Genomic DNA, 18,786 nt, shown 5'->3' with positions numbered 1-18,786 from the left:
TGTTATCACAAATAACAGCTCTGTTCTGGCTTTGTTAGACTATGGGTTTAATAAGAAGTTTTATTTCTTAACTGTGACAGCCAAATTAACCCCCCAGGGTTTAAATGAGACCTGTGACGTAATGGTGGAGTCTCAGTGTCTCAGTCTTGTTCCACTTTTCTCAGTTAATCATTCTCTTTTTAACCCTCAGTGCTGAAAGAGTAGCTGTTTTAATGGACCATTCCAGAAGCCCAGAGCACAATAGCCAGGTAAGGGCTGAGATCTTCATTAAAAGTATCGGTGATGGGACAATTTTGAACAAAGAGAAGATGGGGCAAAGTTACTTAGCTGCCTTAGATCAGTTGGGAGAAAAACAATTTTATCCATCATAGGCCAGTCTGCCCAAAGGTGGCCCCTTTGGATTTGCTGACTGGCTAGTGATTATGAGAGCTGAGACCCAACACATCTGAAGAACACCGAGTTGGGGGGAACTGCTGGGTTATCCTGGTATGGGTTTCTCTGCAAATTTACCATTCTTTGCAATTAGGTAGCTTCAGTCTTTTTTTCATAGATGTGGCCACAATTAGCCAATGTACAGGTGGGTCCTTGACTTATTACCACATTTGGGACCAGAATTTCCATGGCTTATCAAGGCAGTGGTTAAGTGACTTTATGACCTTTTTTGCCATGGTTGTTAAGCAAATCACTGCAGTTGTTAAGTGAGGAATGCAGTCCTTAAGCAAATCCAGCTTCTCCCATTGACTTTGCTCCTGTTAGCCAGCTGGGAAGGTAGCAATTCCATGATCCTGGGATGCTGCAATACATGCCAGGCACCCAAATTTTGCTAATGTGACCATGGGGATGCTATGATGGTTGTAAGTTTGAGGACTGGTAGTAAGTCACTTTTTTCATGTCACAATTGTAACTTCAAATGGTTACTCAACAAATGGTTATAGTTTAAGGTCTGCCTGCAAACAATTGTTACTCAACTTCATGACTTTTTGTTTTCTATCTACAGCCATCACCAAGTGACAATATCAACCTTGGACCATCTGCTAATCCCAAGTAAGACCATGGAAAAGACCATTCATAGCACTATGGAATACAAAGAAATTGATGGTTTTCCTTCTATATTATAGAATTATAGTCTAGTTTGATGAAAAGAAGGACTAGGGGTGACATGATAGCAGTGTTCCAATATATCAGGGGCTGCCACAAAGAAGAGGGAGTCAAGTTATTCTTCAAAGCACCCCAGGGCAGGACGAGAAGCAATGGGTGGAAACTAATCAAGGAGAGAAGCAACCTAGAACTAAGGAGAAATTTCCTAGCAGTTAGAACAATTAACCAATATAACAACTTGCCTCCGGAAGTTGTAAATGCTCCAACACTGGAGGTTTTTAAGAAGAGATTGGATAACCATTTGTCTGAAATGGTATAAGGTTTCCTGTCTAAGCAGGGGGTTGGACTAGAAGACCTCCAAGGTCCCTTCCAATTCTTCTATTCTATTCTATTCTATTCTATTCTATTCTATTCTATTCTATTCTATTCTATTCTATTCTATTCTATTCCACTCCATTCCACTCCACTCCACTCCACTCCACTCCACTCCATAATATAAGGCTAGCTATTTCGAGCTCCAGTAAAACCTTCTCTTATAGGCTGCTAATAATTCATTGGTAGTACAAGCAAGAAATACGTGCAGGGACCACAGTGTATTTTAATGATGGGGAGGGGTATGGGGAGAATAAAATTATAGCCTTGAGTTAACTGTTAATATTTTACACAAAGGTTACCTGGAGCCCAGTAGTGGGCTTCATTATTATTTTTTGACCTTGGAATTGCATTGTAATAGCTCACAGACAATGAAACCTTTACATCTCAGCCAGTGGATTCAATTTTTTTTTTACTACTGGTTCTGTGGGCATGGCTTGGTGGGCGTGGCAGGGGAAGGATACTGTAAAATTTCCAGTCAGAGGTGGTATTTGCCAGTTCTCTGAACTACTCAAAATTTCCGTTACTGGTTCTCCAGAACTGGTCAGAGCCTGCTGAATACCACCTCTGATCTCAGCCAATAAAACATACATGTTTGCCTTCACGGGTGAAGGAAAGTAAGTATCTACATCCTGAACTTCTTTGCTTGCTTTTGGGCAGGGGTAACCATTTGCCAGACTAGAACAGCAGATTATGGGAAAGTAAGAAACTATTGGGGGAGGGTTGGGTTAGTAGAAAGAGTTATTGTGCCTTGAGTCCTACACCCCAAAATAAGCCCCCTGGAATGAATGACACTGGGAGAGAAATTGAAGTAAAATACAACTCTAAACTTATCAGCCTTTGTAGATCCATTTTATCATCCACGCTGCAAAAATGTATTATGATTGATTTAGAGGTAGAGGACAAAGTTCTAACTAATATAGAAGAAGGCCTTTGGTGTATTTATTTTGTCTTTTTTCCCCCCTAATAGTGCCAAGCCAACTGATTTTGACTTCCTAAAAATAATTGGCAAAGGAAGCTTTGGGAAAGTAAGTAACCTAGTTTGGGAAGTTTTCTTGTGGACCGCTTGTTGATCCAAATAGTTTTTCATTCATGGCTTTTGACTTTTGGGAATTAATGTAACATTTGCACGTGCTATTTTCCCAGTCAGAATAGTCCAATCATAAGGCACAGTGAGATGGATACCTTAGGCCATATACTGTATTTTGTATGCGTGAAACATAGCAACTTCTTGATTATTTATTCGTAAGAAATGCTTACTATTAAATTATTCTGTGGAAAACAGGGCAGAAAGTGCTTCTGGGATTTTTTTTTCTTCAGTAATAAAATAAACCAATTTTAACTCATAACACCTAGAGTTGTATGAACAGTATATAAATGTAGTAAAAAATAATGAGAGTGAATGGGCAGGAATATAATTTATTTTTCAACTGCTCATAGAAAGTTGCCTTAAGCCAAACTTGCTTCCATATTTACAATAAAAAAGTGTGGATTTGCTTCTGCTACTAATGATTATGATGATTGGCATTTCAATGAATCTATTCCATATAACAAGGCACAAAGCACTATTTGTGGCTCCTAATCTTTCAGATTGCCACTGTGTCAAGGGAAATTCAAATGAGAGTATATCTTTAAAACATCAAAAAAATTCAAGATGTCTAGAAATGCATCTCTTGGTTCATCCCTGTACATTATTTGTAATGATGTGTAAATGCCTTACCAATCGTTTTTGAGGGACATGTTTTTATTATGTTGCTTCTCTCATCCCTAGATGACTACTGAAATAGCCTAAAGACATCTTTCATTGTTTTACTTATTTATTAAATTTATTTGCCAATAAGGGTGGGACACAATAAGGGTGGAACACAAACAATTACCTATTTTATAAGGTAAAAGATATTAAAAAGTATATATGTTTATATATCTTTTTTATTTTCTTTTAAATTATACTCTGGTAAATCTGTTATCCCTTCTAATGCTGTGTACCCCACTCTCCCTATGTTGTGTATACTATTTTTATATCTTTCAGCTTAAAAAAATTGTTTCTATACCAGCTACCTTAAGCTGATCTATTATCACAATAAAGATTTCATTTGGAAAAAGGATCAAGTTCTATTTGGCTCAGTACCACAAAAGGAAGAAAGATCCATAGGCACAATAACACCGAGAGTTCTCTGGTTTAAGATCCTTTGCTCTGTATTTCTTCTGATAATTCAGACAGGCATTTGTGGAGTGGTGATGATGGTGTTTGACTAGGCATTTCAATCATCTATTTCTCTGAGAGTATTATTGATCTCCTAAAAGATCAGTACTCCAGTGAAATGATTTTATTGTTGCTGCCAGCTCGGGTTCACTGAGATTATTATCAGGAGTCTGACAGCATCTTTTCTGACTAATGAAATGTACTAAAAGGCATAAGCTTTCATGAGTAGCAGTTCATTTCATCAAATGCATCTCACAAAAGCGTATGTCTTTTAATAATATTTATTTTAAAAGGTGCTACCAGACTTCTGATTTTTTTTTGCCACAATAGATTAACTCAGCTTTCCTCCTACAATGTCTACCAGATTACTCTAGTTTTTCACTTTCTGCCCAGAAAGGAGCTTCAATTACCCTTGCAAGAGGCCTGGGTGAAGAGCCAAGTCTTCACGACTCTTTGAAACACCAATAGGGTAAAGACCTTCCAGATCTTGGGGAAAACCTTGTTCCAGAGGGCAGGCACTGCTACAGAGAAGATGCATTCCTGGGGTCTCAATAGTTTGTATTGTTTAATCAAAGGAATCGAGACCATCACTGTTGATACTAATTCTGGATCAATTGAAGCATCTATATAGTCCTCAAGGACAGCCTCATGTAGAGTATATTGCAGTAGTCAAGCTGCAAAGTGAACAGGATGTGAGGGATTATCCAAAATACCTTCCGATCTAGGAAACAGCAGAGCTGGCACAGCTGGCATACCAGATGAAGGCATGTAAAGGCCTCAGGCTTAGTTATTGTTCCATATTAAAAGTCCCATTTCTTAAATTCCATTTAGAAATTCCAGAGTATTTTACTTTTTAAAATGAATGTCTCAGTTTAGCCTGTTATATTGAAAGCAATAAACACTTATAAATGGAATGGATTAGCAAGTCATAGATTACTGCCATTTTTCTATATTATAATATTAAACATTTTCAATTAAGTATTGGTTTTTGCCTCCAATTTCCCCCCCTCAGAACAGATGTCTCCTTTTGATATGATTAGAAGAAACAAACTCTTTTCAAACTCTCTATATTTCTTGTGCTGTTAATATATATCACATAGATTTTTTTTGGTTGCTAGCATTGTGCTTCTAAAACAGGCCAACTGGGATAGTTGAAAATTGGTACTGAAAGCTTCTTGGTCTCTCATTTCTATTGCAGGTCCTTTTGGCCAAACACAAGTCTGATGGAAGATTCTATGCTATAAAAGTTTTGCAGAAAAAGTCCATCCTTAAGAAAAAAGAGGTCAGTTTGAAATATATTTTGTTTACATTGAGTACAGAATATTTTACTACTTCTGCCTTCTTCTGTAGTATGATCTTTTTTAACCAAATGACAGATATTTATATTTTAGCATGTGTAATGGTTATGTTGATAGGCATATGCTTGCATGTATATATTTCTATGAAGAATTTAGTAGCAATAAATGATAATAGTTTATTGGTTTTAGGAACTATTTTATGCTACTGTCTTCTGATCCAGTTAGGAACTTGGTCTATCCATCAGGTCTATCGTGCATTAGAAAACCCCTGCAGTTGTTGCTGTAATGATCTCTCGTGTTGTTATGCTACCATCCAATGATAGCACATTGCAAGCCCCCCCAGCCCCCCAAAAAACATTGACAACCCCCAGAAACCAGATTTGCTCTCTACTTCCTTCTTAACCTTCCATATCAATAAGAATGGACTTTCCTGTATGCTTTTCTTCTGTTCTGTTTTTAAGCCTCTGAGGTAAAACTGACAACAATATGAAGGAAAAGTAAGTTGGGCATATAGAACCTTATCAATAGCTGGCAGATAGCACACAATACTTGGTGTGAAAGCCATGTCATCCACATGCCTTTAGTGGATTCCTCTAATACATTCAATTTATAGCAAAAAAAGGCATAGAAGGAGAGCTACATTAACTCTGTTTCTTCCTTTCTACAGTCTGTTTAAAAAAACCCACTCTCTGCTAAAGATGCTATTTGAAAGTAGCAAGTAAAAACATTTTTTTTTTTGGCCCCATGGGAGTTTTATTTTATTTATTTATTTATTTATTTGATTTGCCAATTGTTTACAAGATAATAAGTATAAATGTATACATAGTTGTGAATACATGAAATGGTTACATACAAGAAAAATAAAAGAATAGGAGAAACAATAGGACAGGGACGGTAGGCACGTTGGTGTGCTTATGCACGCCCCCTACAGACCTCTTAGGAAAGGGGTGAGGTCAATAGTAGACAGTCTAAGGTTAAAGTTTTTGGGGTTTGGGGAAGAAACTACAGAGTCGGGTAGAGTATTCCAGACATTGACCACTCTATTGCTGAAGTCGTATTTCCTGCAATCAAGTTTGGTGCGGTTTACTTTGAGTTTGTATCTATTGTGTGCTCTTGTGTTGTTATGGTTGAAGCTGAAGTATTCATTGACAGGTAGGACATTGCAATGTATGATTTTGTATACCATGCTTAAGTCAGACCGAAGACGGCGTAATTCAAGGTTTTCTAGTTCTAGAATTTCAAGTCTGGTGGCATAAGGTATTCTACAGCGAGTAGATTTGAATGATCCCTCCTCCAAAGTGTTCTTTTTCACAAATCCTAGTATCATTGGAGATTTCAATTTCTGTAGTTCTTTTTGCTACATCTTTTTTTAAAAAAACTACCCTGCATATTTGCATGTTTCTCCTTCTTGGTTCTTGATAGCAAAACCACATAATGGCAGAACGCAATGTGCTCCTGAAGAATGTGAAACATCCTTTCCTCGTGGGGCTCCACTATTCTTTCCAGACCAAGGAGAAACTCTACTTTGTACTGGATTATGTAAATGGAGGAGAGGCAAGTACCTGTCTGTGCTCTTTTTCACAAATCCTAGCATCATTGGCAGATTTCATTTTCAATCTAAACTGCATTGACATTTTCTCCTTCACTCCTATGAATGATTCAGTGCATGGCTGGATGATAACTAAATCAACCTTGGACAGAAGACTAAAATTGAAGTTAGTCCTTCTTACAACCTTAATTGAGCCTGGAATTATGGTCATAAGTTGTGATGTCCCTAAAGCAGGTCACCAACTTTTGACTTCTTTTTTGTAGCAGTCATACAGTGAACATGGTGGCTATAAAGCAAACACTGCAGTCATCAAACAAATGCTGTGGTCATTAAGGTCATTAATGTTCATTATGGGATTTTTTTCTCAAAACCTGGAAATAAATGTCGATTTTCATCAAAAACATCACAAATCATGGTCACATGACTGTGTGATGCTGGAAAATGGCCATAAATGGGGACCAATTGCCAAGCACCCAAAATGCAGTCATTTGACTGCAGTGGGTAGTGGCTGTCAGACATTCAGAACCAGGTTGTAAGTATCTTTGGGGGAGTCTGTCATAACATCAGAAGGTCACCAAGCGATCAGGCATAAGTGGAGAACTACCTTTATAAAATACTGGAGCAGTTCCCTATGAAATTGTGTTAAAATTAGGCAGTGATCTGGTTACATAACTGGGGTTGTATAAATAATATTTATCATCATTATCATTTGCAACATATGTGTGCTATTTCCTATGTCAAAGTATCTTGAAGCAGTTCACAATGAAAAAAACAACCAAACTAATAATAAAGAATACATGAAAATGACAGCCATCAAGGTATAGCGGTTAAAGTGCTGGACTAGAAACTAGGTTCTAGTCCTCCCCTAAGTGAATATCGATACTCCCCAAGGAATGAAAAGTTACTAATGAAAGTAAAATCTATTTACTAAAAAGTGGGTAAAATAATTCTTTCAACTTTCCAAATGGGAATGCCGAAATGAAACTGCTAAAATTGTTTGAGCAGGGTGTATGATATTGGACCCAGATTGTTGGGGCAATATGCTGACTCTGTAGACTGCTTAGAGAGGGCTATAAAGCAGTAAGAAGCAGTATATAAGTCTAAGTGCTATTGCTATCTTTTGATTGTGTTAAATAAAAAGAGGGTTTATGAAACATTGTGCTGCTTTCCTAAGTTTTTCTCTCTCTGTTTCTAGTTATTCTTCCACCTACAAAGGGAGCGCTGTTTTCGTGAACCTCGTGCTCGCTTCTATGCAGCAGAGATGGCCAGTGCGGTGGGCTACCTTCACTCACTGAATATCATATACAGGTAAATTATGTTGGCATCAGAGCAGGTATTGATCCTATTGCTTGCTGCAAAACATATCAACATGTGAATTAACGGAATAGGTTTGGCTGCCTGTGAGCAAAATAACATGGGGCGAGTTTCTCTGAGATTTTTGCATTTATTTAGAAATATGTTTGTCCGAGAAAAGCCCCCAAGACCCTCTGACAAATCCAAGTGTTGCTATATTGGATATCTTTAGAGCATGCCATAGAGAGCCATTTTGGTGTACTGGTTAAGGCATCAGACCAGAACCTGGGAGACTGGGAGTTCTAGTCCTGTGTTAGGCATGAAACCAGCTTAGTGACCTTGGGGCAGTGAATGTCTCAGCTTTAGGAAGAAGGAGATGAAAAACCATTTCTGAAACCTCGCCAAAAACTCAATGGGACTTGTCTAGGCAATTGCCAGGAATAAAAATCTGACACACAGAGAGAGAGAGAGAGACAGAGAGAGAGACAGAGAGAGACAGAGACAGAGAGCAAGCAGACAGCATATGTCAAAGTGTGCTCCAATAGAGACTATCGCTTTACCACAAAATGGATTTCAGAGTGAATTGAAATCATTAGTTGAAAATGATAATTTGGAGCATACCAATCATTTTAACATAGTCTTTCCCAGCTAGGTATCCCTCAGATGATATGATCAGGTTGCATAGGAATTATGGGAACTGAAGTCTAGCATATTGAAAAAATACATTAAGGATATACTCAAGAAGTTTGAAAGCTATACAGACTGTCTTAAAGTTTCTTTGTCTGAGCACTGCATTTGGGATGGCTGAATGGGAATCTATACGTTACTGCAAGAGATCTGGATCTATCTTCTGTCTGTCCCTGCTGTACCATATAAACATAAATTCCTTTCTTGTTCTCTCTTTTTTTAAGGGACTTGAAACCTGAAAATATTCTTTTGGATTGTCAGGTATGTTTATTAGTGTTGTTGTATGGAGAAAATTAAAATTGTCACTGTTAAGAGAGACCAGATTTAGTAATGTCTAACAACTACCTCCTATAGTTTCCAGTAGTTTATGATGAAACATTTGCATGCTGTGTCAAGTGTGAGACATGTATAATTAAGAGCATGTCATGTGTGAGAAATGACTTGTGAAATGGTCCCAGGCTTTCCCCAGTCACTGCTTCTGAGTTTCACTGCAAGTTGCTAGTTTTTAGTAACTAATATTTTGCTTGTGGACTTCTGCTCAGGATTCACAGTTGCCTGGGTTATGTTTGATAAAAATATTACTAAAAAAACAAAGGGCATTGTTACCAGCTCCAGATTTAAAAAGCCTATTTGTTTTGTTGTCTATTTTGAAATATATCAAGAAGACTGAAATTTCTCCCTAATCCTTCAGGGTCACATTGTTCTGACAGATTTTGGGCTTTGCAAAGAAGGAATGGAGCCAGAAGAAACAACATCTACTTTTTGTGGCACACCAGAAGTATGATATAGTGTTTCTTAATTTTTTTTACTCTCAGGAACCTGTCCTACTTTTTAAAATAAAGAAAAAGCTCTTCCCAAAAGCTCTTCCCAAAAGAGCTTGTGTCCATGGGTTGTATTTATTGATACTTATTCTATCAAAAATTAAAATTGATGCATGTAGAATATTTATCTGTTGAATCCTGTAAATTAATATGGTAGTATTCAAGCCATCAGATATTAACATTAATTTTAAAAAATTATGAAAAACTCATATTTTTAATAAATAAAAAATAACAATGACAAGAGAGCCATTGTTTTAAATTTTTGCAAATATCTTCAAATTTTTATTTCACAGACCTCTGTGGGGTCTTGGGGAAGTCCCCAGGGATCCTCAGGGCATACTTTAAAAAAATACTCATATAGATGTATCATTACCACTTAAATACATACTTTTTTGTACTACTTCCAATAAAGAAAATAAATGTGGCTTTTGGGAAAGTAATTGCAATCCTTTGTGTATATAATGATATATTATTATTAAAATTTCCACATATTTCTACAGTACTTGGCTCCAGAAGTACTTAAAAAGCAGCCTTATGACCGAACTGTTGACTGGTGGTGCCTTGGAGCTGTGCTTTATGAAATGCTATTTGGCTTGGTAAGTTTTGCTTCTGAAGTGGAGACTAAAATGGCCTGGGAATGGGAATGGCTTTTCATCCTAATATATAAACAAACTTCAGACAAAGGGACAAGAAACAGCATCAGGTTTTTTACATAAAAGTTTAAGCTGTCTAGAATTCAACTTCTAGGATCCTCTAGCCAGCCTAGCTAAAGAATTCTGGGAATTGAAGTCTAGACATCTTCATGTTGCCATGTTTTACTGCCTCAGAGTGTTATTAGAACCCTATCTTGTGCTGCTTATCCCTGTATGCTAGTATAATTAGCCATGTTTATCATATTCCAGCATAGGTGGAATTTGGATAACAGTGTCTTCAAATCAATTGCCAGGTGGCTCAGTCGATCAATTAATTAAAGGGTGCTTGAGTTCTTGCATATGTTAAGTCTGTCAGCATATCAGTCATGTTGATAATTGTATGTTTGGAAGCAGGATTGGATCAGTTTATATTAATACAAATGAACTAATTGTGCAGCACACACATTTAATCTTACTAATAAAGCTATTCCTTAGGGCTATCAAACCTAAACTGTGAACATATAGCTTTTGCACTTTTCCTGTAAATGTTTGCTGCCATCTTGCCCTGTATTTTTCACCTACAACGAATATAGAATAGAATAGAATAGAACTTAGAATAGAACTTAGAATAGAATTTAGAAGAGACCTTGGAGGTCTTCTTGTTCAATGCCCCCTACTTACCATTTCAGACAAATATGGTAGTCTAACTTTTGAATGGTTTATTCAGTAATTTATTTTAAACAAACTATAATAGCATACATTTCTTTCATTAAACTTATATAAGAAACAGCATGAATTGCATTTTATCTAAACGCGATACAAATTTACATTGTACTATATGCTATTGACCTTTTCCTATTTTTACTGTCAGCCTCCATTTTACAGCCGAGACATGTCACAGATGTATGAGAATATTCTGCACAAACCACTTCAGATTCAAGGAACCAAGACCATAGCAGCTTGTGATATCCTACAAGGACTCCTTCATAAAGACCAGAAGAAGAGGCTTGGAACCAAGACCGATTTTGTATGTGATAACTGCTTATTCTTGGAACCCCAGGCATCTTGTCCTGCTAAAACTCGATCCTACTTGGCAGTATTTTAAATCTGTAGCAGTGTGTGTGAGATTTCACAACTCTTTTCACTATTTCTGATATTTTCTCTGCCCCATCACTGCTACTCCTTTATCAATGTATCTCCACTATCTTCACTTTCATCCAGCACAGTTTTTTATTTTTATAATTTCTGCATTTTGGAATGCTACAAATACTGTACAGTTTGCTGCTTAATAAATATATAATAGAACTTAAATAACTAGATAATTTGGAATTTAAGCAGTACAAGTGGAAGATTAGAGTGGGCTATATATTCAATAGGTTAATGGAAACTTTCATATTTTGCTATATCAATTTTAAGGCTGGACATAGTATACAGAATAGTATACAGAAAAAGGAAAACTAATGGGCATTTCCATTACACACTTAATGTACTTCTGCTTCTACATTTATATCTCAATGTACTGTACTTTTCAGCCAGCACTGTGCATCTGAGCATGCAATTCCCTCGTGCACTGCATGTCTTTGTGCATGCATGTGCGATTCCCCTCTTGCGTGCAACAACATCCTGCACATGTACGTTCATATCCCGCATACCCCCCTCTGCCCCCTGCACATGCGCACCAGATACCCGACAATCAGCTGTCGGGCGGCACCACATGCATGCGCAGTGGGGCTCTTCCAGGTGATCTCTTGCGTGCCAGGGGAAATGGCTCTGCATGCCACTTCTGGCACGTATGGCATAGGTTCGCCAACACGGTGTTAGAAGGTGAAGCTTATGAAATCCCTAAAGAATTCTGAGTCAGCTGAGGTGACTAGTTCCAACTGCTTGTATGTTAGGTTGTGATATAGACACAAGTTAGGGTGCCCTGATTGCCTCAATGGCCCTTTGTGAGCTCCTGGACCTTAGGGCTCATGAGAGAGTCTTCAAGAAATAGGTTTTAGGGTGATTTCAACCTCCATTACCTAAAAAAGTATGTAAGTCCCTAGCCTCCATTTGTGAATCCACAAAAAAGATGATAGATAGATAGATAGATAGATAGATAGATAGATAGATAGATAGATAGATAGATAGATAGATAGATGATAGATAGATAGATAGATAGATAGATAATTTGATCTGGTCTTTATTCTTTCATGAACAGATCACTTTCTACTCAGACTGAGAATTTTAGCTTTCCTAGACCTCTGCCAAAGCAAGGAACCTATTAGAACGGTCCATCTTAGAAGCCTGATGATCTGGGAGTTACCAGAGGGATGGGGATTTGAAGAGAGTGAGGATTGGGAATTAATTGGGCTTTTCCTGACAAGTTGGCAGCCTTGTGCTTTTGCTTCATATATCTTTGCAATACAGAGACAGAATACTTGAGGGGAGGGGGAGTTGTGTGGTTTCTCTAGTAATCTGGTGTTTTGATAACCTACAGGAGGAACATTGACACTTGCTGCCCTTATTGCTACTGAGTAGGCTTGAGCCTGAGTTCATACCAGGATTTAATTGTGTACATATTTGGTACAATGAGCTTCTGTATAACAATGTACAATTGTTTATCTTTACAATTAGTAAATGTATTTTAGGAAACTATTTACAGTATGTAAATTTAGATCAATGATTCATTGCAGCTAGGTATAGATAAACATGTAGCAGATAGCAGCTCATCTTTATTTTACTTTTTCAGCTTGAAATAAAGAACCATATGTTCTTCGCTCCAATAAACTGGGATGATTTATATAATAAGAAGATCACTCCTCCATTTGATCCTAATGTGGTAAGTGGTTTATTATGCTATAGGCAATCTTTGTGAAATTGTGAAGAAATATTAGAAAAAGCTAACAATTCTGAGTGCTTTTCAGGTATTATGGATCTACATTTCTTAATTTGTTACAGATTTTCCTGACATGTGAAATATTGAGCCAATTCACATGATTTACCATCTTGGGATACTGCAATTTGCCTTTAAAGAAAAACTGGAAATTGTTGCAGAGTAAAGAATGGCTTGCAGAAATCACAGTTTACTCAGTTTGCCTATTAGAACTAATTAAAAATCTAATTACACATAGTGCTAAATGTATTTTTCAGAAAAAAATGTATTTAATAGGAGCATAAAACAAGTAGTTATCTTTTAATTCTTGCAAGTTGCCTGGGAAGTCATATAAATTTTCTTAATAAATAAATAGAATAAATAAATAGCTTCCTTTCCTCTATCCCTTCCCCTCCACCAGTGAATGGAAAATAATTGGGACACCATTCCCCAGACAAATAACCCAGGGCCTTCCTCTCACTTTGTCTCAGAAACATGGTATGTAATGTATGTAATCCAGAATGTTTGACTGACTTCGAAGTGTTTTATGTGAAAGGAATAAAAGGAACCTAACGTAACATAAATTCAACTCAGTATAAAGTTGAATGGACTAGTAGGATTCAGCATAATCCCAAAACATTGCTGTGTTTCTCTCCTTCTACACCCTCTGGTTTTAAGAATGACTATTTACTTTATTGTTATTATTGCCTAAAACTTAAATAATAATATATTTTTTTAAAGGCTGGGCCAGCTGATCTACGACATTTTGACCCAGAATTCACTCAGGAAACTGTTCCCAGTTCCCTCATCCAAACTCATGATCTAGCTACCAGCAGTTCCAGTGCAACAGATGCTTTCCTGGGTTTTTCATATGCACCAAATGATGAAGATTAAAGCATCTCATGTAAATATGACTTGTAAAATCTAGGTTTAGCTTATTATTTAAATAAGAGGAAGACATCACATACCTATCTAATCTTCTAACTGGAAAAGAAGCAAACTTTGCAACTTTGACATACAGAGACTTACAATGTGAATGTTCCTCTTCCTGAGCATTGCCAATCACGGTAGTTAAAATAATTTTATTTGTAGAGGCATGAGCACATTTATTGATACAGCCTTTCACCAAATGGATAAAGTCCTAAGAGAACGCAAGATGCTTAGGAGAGATTTATTGTATTCTAAATAACTAATTATTTTGTATTCATTTGTTTTAAGTTTGGGGCACTACCAATTCAAACTAGTTGAATCCATTTTCTTGCAATATTATTCTAGATTTTATGGCTCTTGAATTTTTGATTGCAATTTGCTTTTCATTGTGTATGTTCTTGAAGAACTCTTTTGAGTTAGTCAGAAAAGCTGTAACTACCTCTCCTTGACCCCAGTCCTCATAGCTAGTCCTACTGGTATGAAATTGGCATGGCATTGAATTCATTTTTCTCAAATCAGTTGACACCTCCAGGCTTTTTGTCAGGTTTTAGGTATTTCTTTTTAGTTTTGAATGCACTGCAACAAAATGAAATTGGTGGAAACAGCAAGCCATCCATCATACAGTCTACTGGATTCCAAGTATTGTTGCTTTAACCTGGAAATATTCTAGTGATCTCTGTTTATATAGTTTTAAATAATCTTGCTTATTTGTTCCTGTTTATTGAAAGTTAAACTCTTATAATAACTACCTCTTAACAGCACAGATCGAAAAGAAACAAATGGATTTATTTTAAGAATCGATAAAGAAAAATAAACTGCCTGAACAAATCTGTTAAGCCCAAAATGGTATTGATGAAAAGATAAAAAATAAAGTCTCTATGTGATATTTTATGGACACAATATATAATTTTTTGGCAACATGTGAATTGTTTCAAACACAGGCAAAGTTGACCAGGTGATTTTTATGAATAAAAAAGGGAATGTTACAATTTCCATCCAATGCTCTTATGCCAATATAGTATGTAGTCTCATTTTTTAAAGATTTAGAACAAATAATCTATGTCATGTTGTTTTCAGCCACTCTGTACCACATTAAATAATTTTGAGTTATGCATTCTTCTTTCATCTTTTAGAAAATGAATAGCAATTCACACATTATATAACTACTTGCATAGCCAAGATCTTTAAGAAAATAACAAGCTCATTCTAAAAACAATTTCTTACTATCAGCAAAAAGCAAAAACACAGACTTCTGATAAACTCTATAAAGAGATCCAGAGTTGGCTAAAATGAACCACTAGTAAGTATAAGAACAAAACTATCAAAGCAAAGATTTTCTGGAAAAGATCTAATTTTTTTGTTGCTAATTTTATGAAATGGCAAATTCAGTTACAAGCAATATGAATTACAAAATTTTTTGGTAGCTCTGTACTTGCTTAACATTTTTTAACATCCTGTGTTTAGATTTAGCTTACATTAGATTTTCCAAAACCTTAGTACTGAAGTGTTTGGAAAGTAGCTAATAGTTTTATAGACAGACAAATATATTACAATATAGGAATTATTGACTTACAACAATTCATTTAGTGATCATTTGAAGTTACAGCAGCACTTCTGACCAGCAAAGTCAGATTCACTTAGCAACTCTGGCAAGAAAGGTCATAAAATGAGGCAAAATTCACTTAACTGTTAACTGCTTAGCAATAGAAATTTTGGGGCACAACTGTCATAAGTTGAGGACTATCTGTATAAACTTTTTAAGGCTGCAGTCTATTCCATCAGATACTTGGAAAGCAAATAGTGTGGGGATGTTTTTAGACTGAAGTCTGTTCAAAAACTCACAATGATTGGATTCAGACCTTAGAGTTTACAAATCATCTGTCTCCCACCAACATCAGCAAGCCACCATCAGTCAAAATTCATATTAGTGGCCTGTGGGATTTAAAATTATGAGTTTGGTGGTCCCTGAGGTTGGAGACTCCTGACATAGAGAAATGCCTCCCTTTCTTCCTTTTCCTTTGTCATCAAGGTAGTAACAGAAGCGCCGGGTTGGTTCACATGATAGTTTCTGCTAAATTCTGTGTATCATTGCTATATTATAACAGCAGAATACCTTCCTACTCCCACTTCTTTATTATAATAAAATGTTTAAGACATAATAAAAAGTATAATATATTTGACATATAAAGATAACTTTTGTCTAATTTATTTGTAGAAAGAATAATGAAAAAAATCACTTATTCGGTGACCGTTCATACTTGTGACATCACTGAACAAGTAAAATGACCTTATCTTGTGGTTATGAATATAGTCACATAATCATGGTCTGCAACCTTCCCCGTGAATTTCCCACAAGCAAAGGTAATGGAGAAACCTGCAGAAAACCATAGTCTTGAGGTCCTTGCTTAACATTTGTGTTGTCCTCATTTAATGATGGCAACTGGAACTGACATCACCAGTGGTGCAGTCATGTGATTTTTAACATGACCATGTTGCTTAATGTAGGAGTTTCCATTTCCAGTTAGCATCATTATACAAGGATTACTTGTATGCCCATTTTAAAATATACCTAAAGAAAACAACACAAAATTCCCAATAGAAACTTTTCTGCCTTGACATCTTTGTCTTATCGTAGTGGGATTTTATAGTTTATGTGCCTTCACCAATCCATCAGTTAGTTTGGGATTTGAACTTGTAGAATTCATAGTATGATTAATTCTTCTATAAGGTATTAAATTAGGAAAGGCAGACAATATTTTAGACTAGAAATATTGGCTAGAAGACCTGAGAGGTCCTTGGACTGCAAGGAGATTAAATCAGTCGATTCTAAAGGAAATCAACCCTGACTGTTCTTTGGAAGGACAAATACTGAAGTTGAAGCTCAAATACTTTGGCCACTAAATGAGAAGTGAGCACTAATTGGAAAAGACTCTGAGTTGGGAAAGATTGAAGGCAAAAAGAGAAGGGGATGAGATGGTTAGATAGTGTCATCGAACATGAATTTGGGCGAACTCCAGGAGACAGTAGAGAACAGGAGAGCCTGGTGTACTGTGGTTCATGGGGTCACAAAGAATTGAACATGACCTAGTGACTGAACCAGAATTCAAGAATCAGAGCAATTTAATTGGCAACCCTTTAAGATCTAGCAAAGGCAAATATGCTGTATTTAAATGTACTTTGTACTATTTGTCATCCACAAGAGTAAAAGTTGGAAAATAATCAAATTTGTGCTCATAATTTGAAGTAAAAGACCATGACACACTGGTAAATAATTTGCTTAGTAAACAGATCAGAAGCAAGGGATTCACTGACATGCTATCAACCATGGTTTATAAACTTAAGTATATGGTTTTTCACTACATGCTACATCCATACAAACCACATTTATCTGTCTCTTCAGATATGTAGGAATATTTCTATCAGGTGGTCAATATTTACACACATACACACACCTATAAAGGGCCATATGATTCTTGACATTTAATATGATTGATAAAGTTTGATAAAGTTTGAATGATTTATCAAGAGAATAAAGATTTCTTGTAAATAATATTGATATGTGGTGACATGGCTTTGTTCAACTGGACAGCAACACTCGTTCTATATTATGGAAAACATAGATGACCAGAGCACCACACATGTGATAAATAACCATTTATTCAACAATTGTTGAGTCCCAACTTTACAAAAATGAGGAACTCTCATGTATTTTTATTGCAAATTTTAAAAAGATACATATAAGCCTTGAGTTATGATTGAGACTGAAATTTCCATCAATAAGTGATTCAGTCATAATGGCACGTGACTGCAGGACTAAGCAATGGCAATCACTGCAGTCCCCATTGCTATTGTTAAGCGAGGATCATGGATCATTAAATAAGCACTTAATTGCAACTTCCTGAAAGGGTTTCAAAAACCAAAACCAGCGGGGAAGCTGGCAGGAAGTTTCAAATTCCAGGTGATTTCAAGCAAGCTGGCAGACAGGAAAATGGCTACTGCCACTGGGTGGAAGAGAGTGCCAGGGGAAGTGCAGTGTAAAGATAACAGGGTTTGGGGTGGCTACTGCTGGGTGGGAGAGGGTATGTAAGTGGTGGGGTACAACTGGCAAAGCAAATAATATAAGCTAAACATTGTTGTCCTTTTCAGTGGTCACTGGAATCAATATTTTTCGGATCTGAAAATTTCGCAAGATCAGATCAGATTTGTTTTGAGAATGACTTGCAATTATGCAACCTGATCTGAAAACCTCACCTGCCTTGGTTCACAAGTTAAACTTTAACAAGATTGTTCCTTAGTGCAAAGTGCTTACAGTTCCCACCATACACAAACCATCCTTAATGGCACAGCATGTTGTGTAAACGAAGCCAATAATTGTGGTTTAGTCAATAAATCATGGTTAAGCAACCTATACATTTATATACATCCACTTTAAAGTGGCAAAATGATACAGAAAATGATTGCTACCATTCAATGGTCGCTTGGATTTTGCAGCCCTAATTCAATGTAGAGAGCACCAGTTTGGTCTAGTCGTTAAGGTACCAGACCAGGAAATTGTAAATGTTAGTTCTGGCCTTAGGCATGAAAGCTGGCTGGGTGACTTTGAGTCAGTCACTTTCTCTCAGCCCAACCCACCTCACGAGGTTGTTGTTGTGGGAAAAATAGGAGGAAGAAGGAATATTCAATACATTTTCCCCTGGAATTACTTGTAAAATAATTATTTATATAAATAAATTGGATTGATAGAATGACAGAATCAAGCCAATACAGTATTTTACAGCTATTGCCTCGTGTTATGGAACATTTTTCTTAGAGAGCTACAGATTTGCAAGAAATAAGCCAGGAGGATTAATAGAAATTCTAAATTCTAATTAATATTCTTCATTGCCGCTTGTTCGCGCTAAAGACGGGGACGGAGAAAACATTCCCCCCACCTTCGCTATGGCACATTCTCACAAGCTCCCCCTATTTCCAAGAGTGGAGGATTCCACCGGAGAAGTCACCCCGCCACCTCCAGGCAGCAGTTCCAAGTCTGCGAGTCTCTTAACATTC

General features: G+C 36.6%; 1 protein-coding gene across 3 annotated transcripts in view; it reads left to right on the top strand.

Moving 5' to 3' along the window:
- SGK2 (serum/glucocorticoid regulated kinase 2) overlaps positions 1–14,849 on the top strand; it is a 37,917-nt gene extending 23,068 nt beyond the window's left edge. For all 3 annotated transcript variants that reach the window (XM_026682444.2, XM_087959383.1, XM_026682442.2), the window contains 12 exons: positions 191–248; positions 998–1,044; positions 2,441–2,498; positions 4,872–4,955; positions 6,394–6,525; positions 7,716–7,828; positions 8,725–8,761; positions 9,192–9,278; positions 9,822–9,917; positions 10,825–10,980; positions 12,685–12,774; positions 13,549–14,849. In XM_026682444.2, the coding sequence (XP_026538229.1) occupies positions 213–248; positions 998–1,044; positions 2,441–2,498; positions 4,872–4,955; positions 6,394–6,525; positions 7,716–7,828; positions 8,725–8,761; positions 9,192–9,278; positions 9,822–9,917; positions 10,825–10,980; positions 12,685–12,774; positions 13,549–13,701 (1,089 nt within the window). In that variant the 5' untranslated portion in view covers positions 191–212 and the 3' untranslated portion in view covers positions 13,702–14,849. The remainder of the gene's footprint in view (positions 1–190; positions 249–997; positions 1,045–2,440; positions 2,499–4,871; positions 4,956–6,393; positions 6,526–7,715; positions 7,829–8,724; positions 8,762–9,191; positions 9,279–9,821; positions 9,918–10,824; positions 10,981–12,684; positions 12,775–13,548) is intronic.
- The last annotated feature ends 3,937 nt before the right edge of the window (positions 14,850–18,786 follow it).

The sequence above is a fragment of the Notechis scutatus genome, chromosome 3 (genome assembly GCF_049901735.1).
Source record: "Notechis scutatus isolate UNSWTSFEM ecotype Mainland chromosome 3, rNotScu1.2, whole genome shotgun sequence".
NCBI classification, from domain to species: domain Eukaryota; kingdom Metazoa; phylum Chordata; class Lepidosauria; order Squamata; family Elapidae; genus Notechis; species Notechis scutatus.
Note: the sequence above shows the minus strand (reverse complement) of the source record. Positions and strands in the feature narration are given on the sequence as shown.